At 50.5% G+C, this 10,897-nt stretch overlaps 1 protein-coding gene across 1 annotated transcript; it reads left to right on the top strand.

Moving 5' to 3' along the window:
* Positions 1-215: 215 nt before the first annotated feature.
* LOC125424810 (C-type lectin mannose-binding isoform-like) lies at positions 216-5,948 on the top strand (the record flags this gene model as incomplete). The annotated part of the gene is made up of 3 exons (XM_048482237.1): positions 216-356; positions 2,916-3,030; positions 5,654-5,948. Coding segments are annotated over 3 exons (324 nt in total), but the record flags the coding sequence as incomplete, so codon positions are not given.
* Positions 5,949-10,897: the final 4,949 nt, after the last annotated feature.

Genomic DNA, 10,897 nt, shown 5'->3' with positions numbered 1-10,897 from the left:
TTCTGCTTATTTGTTTTGGAAGAAGAAGCAGCTTTCAATTCTGCAATAGTATTAGGAAGATTAAAAATGGCCTCCTGCTGGTTTTGAATGTTGCCCTCAGTCAGATTTCTGTCATTCTTCCACAAAAGAGTGGCGGTCATTGTAATTTGACAGTGCAGCACCCGATGGCCCTAAAATGCCCCTCCCCTACCTGATCCTTCTTCTCCCTCCCCCAGATCGACTGCCAGAGCCAAGGCACCAACGGGCACCTCGCTTCCATTTCTAGCAAAGCCGAAGGAGCCGTGTTGGCCAAACACATCAAGGCCTCTCAGCTAGATTGCCAGAATGTCTGGATCGGACTGCACGACCCCCAGAGGGTGAGAATCCACTCTGCTTGTTTGTGTTGACTTCTTAAATTCATACGACTGATTTCGAAACAGTATTCCTCATAAATAGAGTTCCCAGATTCCTGGTAATGTTATTGCTGCCCTGGTAACGTAAAGTGATTTCTAGGAGTGATTTCAGCTCGTGGCAGCAAGGCAAGGAGGAAAGGCGCAGGAGACCGGAGATTCTTCGAAAGCAGGGAGGTTCTTTATTGGCAAGTGATTTCTTGGCACAGCTCAGGAAAAGGACCGCACACATAACTGTGCATCAGCCCCTTTTATACATTTCCCCAGTAAACCAGAAAGGGGGTGTAGGGCAGTCCCACCCCCATAGTGCAAAACCAGGAAGGGGGCGGTCTCCTTCCATCTAATGCAGAGAAGATATCCTAGAACACCAAAGGGAGAAAACAATCCTTTTGCACATGCTGATGAGATCAAATCCCAGAAGAAAAGGTTGCACCTTCTTGGTGGTTCCTTGGGAGTGTTAGACAGAGACAAATTTAAATGATCCAATGAATTCTTGGATCCTGAAAGTAAGGATGTGAACAGTCCAATGAGCTCCTGGATCCCGAGAGTAAAACTTCAAACAGTCCAATAGCAAAACAGGGTGACATCTTCCAACAGCCAGTCCACACACCCTGAGTCCATCCTTTGTTAGTCAAAAGACCCTTTTGTTGGTGAAGATGGGATTACCTGGGTGTTGGTCCAAACTGAATTCCAGGGCTAACTTCCTTGTCCCTTAATATCAGCTTCTACAGACTACAGCTTTTACTAACAAACACAAATGTCAAAAATAATATTTCTAACCTTAAACATTGGAGAAAACCTTAGAGAGTACAAGCACAAATACTGATAGACAAGAATATCCTAAATACACAGTAACAAAACCTTAAATCAACCGGAGAACCTAGCTAAAATATAATCCTAAACAGCGGGCAAATCATAAATTCAACACTAAAGGGGCTTTCATTACACCTTAAAAGGGGCAGAGGCAAGAGGGAAGCCATATAACATTGGCACAATCACATATCTACTTCCCTTGCAAGCCTTGTGGAGGCTTCTGAGCCACACAGGTCTCTGCATCCTGACATGGAGCCAGTGTAGTCCGGTAACTCGACTCAGGAAAATATTTTGGCTATTTTCCTGGGTGGTAACAGTAATTTTTATTTATTTATTTATTTATACTTTGGGCTTCTGTACTGCCCCGTCCCCGAAGGGCTCTGCAGGCAATAGCAGGCAATCGCCACTGCCCGTCAACACTCAGCTAGTCAGCAGGAGGAATAGGGTGGGCCAAAAGAGAAGGGGGGAGAGAGACCAGGGCATACAAGGGTGCTAGCATTACAGGGTGGAGGGCAGATGCTCCATCACTCTTCCTGAAACACTATGCAAATGACAGGGGATGAGGGTTAGTGCTAGAGCATCCCCCCCCCCCCAATTGCAATGCATGCGCTCTGGCATCAGGCATGGAAGCAATATCATCACCACCCTCCAAGATCTCTCACAGGCAGCAAGGAGAGACCTGGGAACCTTACTCATGAAATGTTTTCAAATCAATAAAATCAGTCTAGTCAATTAACTGGTCAAGAAACTGGCCTAATGGAGATCAACGACATCAGATTCAAGGAGGAACTTTCATAAGAATGTAAGAATAGCTTCGCTAGATCACACCAAGGCCAATCAATCCCAGCAGCCCTCAAATCTGACAACGGCAGCAGCGTTACCCAGTGGTGGAATCCAAAAATTTTAGTAACAGGTTCCCATGGTGGTGGGATTCAAACAGTGGCGTAGCGCCAATGGGGCTGGGCGGGGCACGGCGGGGGCGTGGCCGGGCATTTCGGGGGCGGGGCATTAATAATTTCTCTGTTACTGTAAAAAACTCTTACTGTAAAAAAAAGTTCCTAATTTCCAGCTGGTATCTTTCTGTCCATCATTTAAACTCATTATAGCAAGTCCTATCGTCTACTGCCAACAGAAACAACGAATTCTCCTCTAATTGACTGCCTGTCAAATACTTAATACTCTCAAATACTTAATTTTGTTTCTAGAAATCAAAAGAAGGAGACTTTCCTGGAACAAGGAACTTTACCATATTTCTAAAACATGTTTTTGAAACAGCCCAACAGGGAGAATTATCTCCCATTTTCTACCTTCGCTAACCAGCCACATAGGAAACAACAGAACTTTATGATTTTTGGACCTAATGGGATTTCTAACGGAAAAGCGGACCCAATTAGTAGCCCCCTCTTGGCACACACAAATAATTAGTAGCCCACTCTTGGGAACTGGTGAGAACCTGCTGGATCCCACCTCTGGCATTACCCAACCTCTGTTTTCTGAAGCACCTGGTATGAAAGGCTGGCTCCTCTCTCTGATGCTGGAGCGAAGAGGAACGCATCATGATTATGCTTTGGTTTATTTTCATGCTTTTAAGACTTCATGGTGAGCTACCTTGGACAAATCTCTGGAAAGGCAGCGGGCACATTTCCTATGTAAATATATCCCTCGTTGTTTGTCCTTCTGCCCCTAACTAAAACTTCTTTCTTGTCAATGCAGAACCGACGCTGGAGATGGTCTGATAGATCGATAGTCAACTACAGGCCTTGGGCTGCTGGTGAACCTAGCAATTCTGGAAATAACGAATACTGCGTAGAGCTTTGGTGTCACTCAGGTGAGTCTTTTCATCATCAGGTGAGACATCTCAAAGCTGTGGGTCTCCCAGAGATGGAGTGGCAGTACAGAAGAAGAGGAGCAGAGGAGGGATCCAGCAGGTTCTCACAGGTTCCCGAGAGTAGGCTACTAATTATTTGTGTGTGCCGAAAGGGGGTTACTCACTGGTGATTTTGCCACGTGATTTTTGCCTTAGTGACGCCCCTCCTCTCAGCAATAGCGCGCAGAACTTGAAGCAGTCTAGCAGGAGGTGCACGGGCGTGCGTGGCAGACTGTGCCTGCGTGCATTCGTTTCTTGCCCAAGGACTGGCACAGTGGCTGCATCCTTGCCACAGCCCCGCCCAGGAATGCCCCGTCCCTGAAATGCCTGGCCATGCCCCCGTCGTGCCCCGCCCAGCCCCATTGGCACCACGCCACAGTTTGAATCCCACCACCATGGGAACCTGTTACTAACATTTTTGGATCCCACCACTGAAGAGGAGGATGTATATTCCACCTTTCTCTCCTGTGAGGAGACTCAAGGTGGCTTACAAGCTCCTTTCCCTCCCTCTCCCCACAACAGACCCCTTGTGAACCAGGTGGGGCTGAGAGTGTTCTGAATGAACTGCCACTACCCCAAAATCACCCAGTAGGAATACAGGAGCAAGGAACCAAACCCTGCTCACTAGAGAAGAGTCCACCACTTGTCTGGAGGAGAAGAGAATCAAACCTGGTTCTCCACCGACTCCACCTTCTCTTAATCACTACACCGTGCTGGCTCTCAAGCTTTGGAAAGGGGCTTTGCATGCAGGAGGGATCCAAAAATTTTAGTAACAGGTTCCCATGGTGGTGAAATTCAAACTGTGGCGTAGCGCCAATGGGGCTGGGCGGGGAACGATGGGGGCGTGGCTGGGCATTCCGGGGTAGGGCATTGCTGGGCGGGGCTGTGGCAAGGACGCAGCCGCTGCGCCGGTCCTTGGGCAGGAAACGAATGCACGCAGGCGCAGGCTGCCACGCACGCCAGTGCACCTCCTGCTAGACTGCTTCCAGTTCTGCGCGCTACTGCTGAGAGGAGGGGCGTAACTAAGGCCAAAATCACGTGGCAAAATCACCCATTAGTAACCCCCTCTCGGCACACACAAATAATTAGTAACCTACTCTCGGGAACCTGTGAGAACCTGCTGGATCCCACCTCTGGGTCGTAGGTCCCAGGCAATGGTCACCTCCAAAGTTGGTTACTGCAACTTGTTCTATGCAGGCTTGCCCTTGATTCTGATCTGAAAGCTCCAGTAGGACCAAAATGCAGCCGTGGAGGTCCTTATCAGTCAAAATGCGGAGTCCATATGTGACTGATGCTCTGTGAGCTACACTGGTTCCAGGTGGAACACCTTATCCGCTTCATTAAGACTCTAGTTTTAACGTTTATAAACTCGGAACTGTCTGGGACCACCAGCAGGGTCTCATTATCCATAAGGTGATGTGAAAGGCCTCGTATTGGAGAGCTGCTGTCCAAAATCCTGGGTTGCCGCCACTTGCGGGCAGGAGGCGCTTTATGGACCTCCCTTTTCCTTCTGTTTTTAATTTTGTGGCTTGCAGCCACATAGCTCCACAGGTGCAGATGGTTGTATTGTGGGACATTGGCATGGCTGCGGTGGTTCATTTATTGCGTGGCTACGCATTGGTGGGAAGTAATTTTTTAAAAATAGACACATCTCTGTGGCTCTTTCCGCATGGCCAGAACAAAGCATGGTTCAGCCACCTCCATTCCCACCAAAACATCTCCTTTCGCCACCAAGTCGCAGCTAACCTGTAGGGTACAGCTAATTCTGTAGGGTTTTCAAGGCAAGAGATATTCAGAGGTGATTTGCTACTGCCTGCCTCTCCGTAACAACCCAAGACTTGTCAAAGGCTTTCACAGCCGGATTCAGCTGGTTTTGGTGGGTTTTCTGAGCCCTGTGATACACCTCTGAAGATGCCAGCCACGGATGCCGGTGAAACATTAGGAACAAAGTTTACCAGACCACAGCACACAGCCCAGAAAACCCACCACAACCAACCCAAGGCCCTTTCCGGACGGGCCAAAAACAGCGCCCTGGGGACGGCAAAAACGCCATCCCCAGGGAGCTGTTCGCATGGGGGGCGCAGCTGCTTCACAGCCGCGCCTCCCTCGCTCCTCCCAAGCTGCACGATGCCACTGTTTCCCAACCTCGCTCCCTGAGCGAGGTTTTTGGGAAACAGCGGCTTCCAACCGGCTGGAAGGCACCATCCCTTCCCCCTGTCCCAATCGACTTACCTTCCCTGCAACCGTCCGGCACGTCGCTGCCTGGGGGCATGCCCCCCCGCCCTGCGACTCCGGAGTGGTCGCGCAGAGCAGGGGGGCATGTCCCCTGGCCTTGGCGACGCGCCGGATGGTCGCAGGGAAGGTGAGTCGATCGGGCGACGGAGCAGTGCGGTAGTTTCCGGGACTGTTCGTGCAAACGGTCCCGGGGGGGTTGGGTTGGCGTCTTTACTAGTCTCCCATCCAAACACTGACAGGGATTGACCCTTCTTAGCTCCTGATATCTGATAATATCAGACTAGCCACATCAATGATCCTAAAGCACAGAAAAAAATGTTCCCTATCCTGTTTCTCTTTTTCCTTCCAGGTTATCTTGAGTGGAACGATGAGAATTGCAAAAGCGAGCGCTCGTATGTCTGCAAGTTTGCACTTTAGTGCAGGCAGTTGCTTCTCCAACGTTCCAGAAAAAACTATGAGGAACCCATCCTGTAAGACTAGAGAGCCTTCACAGCTGCCATCCTTTCTTCGAAGAACCCGGATCTGCACCCTACATTATAAATTGTCCTCTTTGTAGATCGCCTATCTGTTAATTCTCTTATGAATCTTGACTGTGGAGCTGTGAAGCAACAGTAAACTCTGTCTTTGGCTGTTTGCATACTGAATATGATTGTAATAATTACTGTCCAATGTAGCGCCTGGATTAAAGCAAAAAGTCTGGCTAGTTCTAGCCTAGGGTTCTTTATCGTGGTGCCCATGGACACCGTGGCGCCTGCTGACCCTTTTCCTGGAACCCACCAAGCGTTTTTAGAAAGTAAATGAGGCAAAGTGGGGCTTTCGCCCAACAAAGCTTCTGATTGGCTGTGCAGATTTTGGAAATGTTGCTCAATGGCAGTAGCTGGGTGATACCTTCAAAGGTGTCCACAGGCTCAAAGGTTCTGGGGAGTCCTGTCCTAGAGAAAACACCAGGTAGCCTTCCAGATGGTCCTCTTTCCAAAATAACCCACCTCACCTGCCTGTCCCTGTATAGTTTAACCACCACTGTGGCTCTTGAGTTGAGGGACCAAGTCAAGGTATGCTTATATCTACAGGAAGAAGTCAAAACAGACTCTTTCTTCCCACTAATTAAGACAGTTGGTGTATATTACGAGTGTTCAGGAATCTGGGTATTAGCAGACATAGGAATATCAGCACTTATTTCCCCTCCCCTCCCTGATTATCTATCTGTAACTCCCCCCTTCCCCAGAGACTGGTGTGGTTCTCCCCTCTTCAAAAAACATATCTCTACTCCCCTCCTCCCCAAAAACTAAGCCACCACTGGGAAGCAACGACTGTTCCGTGGCAATGATAAGCGTCGGGAATTTCCTGCGGGGACACGGTGTCATACCTCATTTCCACTCAGGGAAATACGCAAAGCCTTTCTGGGCATTCAGGTGATTTCTCAGATTCTCCTGTAGCTTCAATTGATGCCCCAACAGCCCTTTGGAACAGAGCAGAGACCTTCCTTTTTTAAAAAAATGGCTCCTGATACAAAAATCAGACAGGAGCTGAGCAACTTCTGATTCAAGACAACTCAGTCTTTAGACTGATATTACAGTTGTCCAACTATTACCCTTTTTTCACATTTTGGCAGCCTCATTTCTTGATCTAGGAAGGAACAAGTCCTTTCATTCACCTAGCAGGTTAAGCTGGTAGAAACACCTTGTTTGGGAGGTATTTCGTGCATTATGTTGCGATAACTTTTTGTTCAGATTAAAAGATTATTGCTTTTCAACCCTGTGCTTTTAGACATTGGTTCTTTTCACATATATCTTCCTCCAGAGGTTCTGGGCAACGTACACAGTTCTGCCCCTGCCCCAACACCTGCACACTTTTCATTTTGTCCTCACAACGGCCTTGTGGGGTAGTTTCGAGAAAGAGAAATGGCATGTTGACATGAGCTGTTCAATGATGCAGAAATTACAAGGCAAGATCATCCGTACAGCCATGAATAGTATGCGCTATGCACAGTAGGGTAGTTCAAAGATCTGAATTCTCAAGTTTTCATTTTTTAAAAACAGTAAGTCCCTAAACCAGTGATGGCGAACCTTTTCGAGACTGAGTGCCCAAACTGCAACCCAAAACCCACTTATTTATCACAAAGTGCCAACATGGCAATTTAACCTGAATACTGAGGTTTTCGTTTAGAAAAAAACAGTTGGCTCTGAGACGTGCGTTACTTGGGAGTAAGATTGGTGGTAGTCGGTGGCTTTGCTTTGAAGCAACCATGCAACTCTTCCAACGGGTGAATCACGACCCTAGGAGGGTTTACTCAGAAGCAAGCCCCATTGCCAGCAACCGAGCTTACTGCCAGGTAAAGGATCACGCTTTAGTTCTTCGCATGAAAATCAGTGGGGTTTAACAGCACTTAACAGGGTTACCTATACTGCTTCCCCAAAACTAGGTCTTAGATGTAATGCTAATAATTGAGCCCAGCTGCCCAGGCTAGCCTAAATGGGGGGGGCAACTCTGTTTGCGTGTGCCCACAGAGAGGGCTCTGAGTGCCACCTCTGGCACCCGTGCCATAGGTTCGCCACCTCTGCCCTAAACCTTTCTGTTGCAAAGTTATGCCTTCTTTCTTATATCTCCGCATGACACCTCAAATTAAAATGAGAACGGGGAATTCAGGGAACCCATCATACATTTTAGTATATATTTTAATAACAGTATTTGATTGCTGATTAAAAGACAAACAGCCCCCTGAATGTAGGGGTAGGAAATGAATACAGGGCAAAGGAAAATGGTTTCCATGTCATCTGGACCGGAAAATGCAAATTTTATTTTTTTATTTTTTTATTTTATTTATTTATTAAACTTTTATGCCGCCCCATCCTCCAGGGGCTCCGGGCGGTGTACAGCATAAAACAGGGTAAAACAAGCCACTAAAACCTTTAAAACAGCGGTAACAAACATTAATAGTAATCCATAGAATAGCTTAAAACTCATAAAACAGCAAAAAACCATAATACATACTAAAAGGCGTCCGACCCCAATTTAAAACCTACCCCCATGGGGGGGGGGATGGCAGGACCCCTCAATATGAGGGGACCCTGATGTAACTGCCCTAGGGGCAGGGCAGTAAGGGGGCACCATGTCAGCAGCTGGACACTCCAAAGGCCCGGTGGAACAACACAGTCTTACAGGCCCTGCGGAACTCACCCAGGTCCCGCAGGGCCCGGACAGCTGGAGGAAGGGTGTTCCACCAGGCCGGGGCCAGTGCCGTAAAGGTCCTGGCCCGCGTGGAGGCCAGCCGCATCATAGAGGGGCCGGGGGCCACCAGTAAGTTGGCCTCTGCAGAGCGCAGAGGCCGAGTTGGGACATATGGGGTGATGCGGTCCCGAAGGTACGAGGGTCCCCGGCCGCGCAAAGCCTTAAAGGTCAAAACCCACACCTTGAAGATGATTCGGAATTCAACCGGGAGCCAATGCAGCTGTCGCAACACAGGCTGGATGTGTTCTCTGAAGGCGCCTCCTGTGAGCAGGCGTGCTGCCGCATGTTGGACCAGTTTTAACTTCCGAATCAAACGCAAGGGAAGGCCGGCGTACAGCGAGTTACAATAGTCCAGCCTGGAGGTGACCGTTGCATGGATCACAGTGGCCAGATCCGCCTGGGAGAGGAAGGGAGCCAGCCGCCGGGCCTGGCGAAGATGGAAAAATGCAGTCCGGGTTGTATGGGCCACCTGGGTCTCCATTGAGAGAGACGAATCCAGGTGGACCCCCAGACTGCGAACAGAGGGGGTCGGCGCCAATGAGACCCCCTCCCACACCGGCGGCTGGAAATCCCTAACCTCACCCCTGCGGTCTAGCCAGAGGATCTCCGTCTTCGATGGATTCAGTTGCAACCTGCTCTGCTGCAACCAACCAGCTACCGCCTCCAAACAATGCTGGAGAGCCGCAGGGGCGGCAACCGCTCCCCCCTCCATCAACAGAATGAGCTGAGTGTCATCAGCATATTGATGACAGATCAGCCCAAAGCTCCGCACCAACTGAGCAAGTGGTCGCATATAGATGTTAAATAATAGCAGGGATAGCAGCGCTCCCTGCGGTACTCCGCACTGAAGCGGGCACCTCCGGGAGGCTTCATCCCCGCACCACACTTGCTGACTCCGGTCCCGGAGAAACGAGGCAATCCACTGAAGGACAGTGCCCCGTACCCCGGAAGCGGCCAGGCGGTGGGTCAAAAGGTCGTGATCGACCATATCAAACGCTGCGGTAAGATCTAACAAAACCAGCAGCGCCGATCCGCCCCGGTCGAGTTGCATACGGAGCGTGTCTGTGATGGCGACAAGAGCGGTCTCCGTCCCATGCCCAGCACGGAAGCCGGACTGGAAGGGGTCGAAAGCCGATGCGTCATCCAGGAAACCCTGAAGCTGCTCCAACACCACTCTCTCAATTACCTTCCCCAGAAACGAAAGATTCGAGACGGGGCGGTAATTGGCCAGATCACCTCGGTATACCAAGGAGCCTGCCGAACACGGGGGCGAAGAGGACGCCGGGGAGCAACAATCTCGATGGCATCGGAGAGCCGGGAGTTCCAGTCCTCCACCTGCTCATCGAGTGTGCCGGCGGGTTCAGGGTCCCGCAGAGCATTCAGGAAACCAATCGGATCCATAAGTCTCCGCGGGCGGGCATAAATCAGCCCCTCGCCTAGACGGGTTTGGCTTGGCAGGGCCATCCGAACCTTCAAGGCGTAATGGTCAGACCATGGCATTCTATCCATAGAGGATATGACCATATTAACCCCCAAACCAAAGACCAAATCCAGCGTGTGGCTGGCCTCATGAGTGGGGCCAGAACTTACCAAGGAGAGGCCTAGTGCCGCCATGGATGACACCAGGTCCGCAGCCACTGTACATGAGGCGGTGTCGGCATGGACATTAAAGTCCCCCAGAACAATAAGACTGGGGAACCACAATGCCCAGTCCGCCACCACCTCCAGCAGCTGCAGCAGGCTGTCCCCTGGTGTGCTAGGCGACCGGTACACCAGGAGGACCGCCATCCTCTCCACGGCCAACCACTCTAGGCCGACACACTCCATGCCGGCAATCTCTGGGATGGGGGCCGCCCTGAAGGGAATGGAATCACGGATAAACATCGCCACACCTCCCCCCCGGCCCTGTGTTCGTGGCTGGTGGAGGCACGCGAACCCGAGTGGCGTGACTTCGCCTAAGGCGACGGTTTCACCCTCACGCACCCAGGTTTCAGTGATACAAGCCAGGTCCATCTGTTGGGCTTCAAGATAATCTCGGAGCACAGCGGTTTTATTGTTGATGGACCTGGCATTGATCAGCACCAGCGACGAAGCAGAGTAACCCTGAACTCTGCCACCGTCGTCTCTTGGGATAGGTCGGAGGTCAGAAGGCGAACGAGCATGACTGTATCTTGTTCGTCTTCTATCATATGGCCGCCGCCTACCGCTATATCTACCCCGTCCCATCAATACCGGGATCCCCTGCCCCAAAGTAGGTGCCCCCATTGTTCAGCCGCTCTCCCCAAAACCTATAGCCTCGCTAACTACTACCACACCAAGCAGGCAGACCAACAGGAGGGTCTGTCCCAGGCAGGGCTGAGCAGGC

Source organism: Sphaerodactylus townsendi, unplaced genomic scaffold (genome assembly GCF_021028975.2).
Source record: "Sphaerodactylus townsendi isolate TG3544 unplaced genomic scaffold, MPM_Stown_v2.3 scaffold_1085, whole genome shotgun sequence".
Classification (NCBI taxonomy): domain Eukaryota; kingdom Metazoa; phylum Chordata; class Lepidosauria; order Squamata; family Sphaerodactylidae; genus Sphaerodactylus; species Sphaerodactylus townsendi.
The sequence above is the reverse complement of the archived record's forward strand: the minus strand, read 5'-3'. Positions and strand labels throughout refer to the sequence as shown.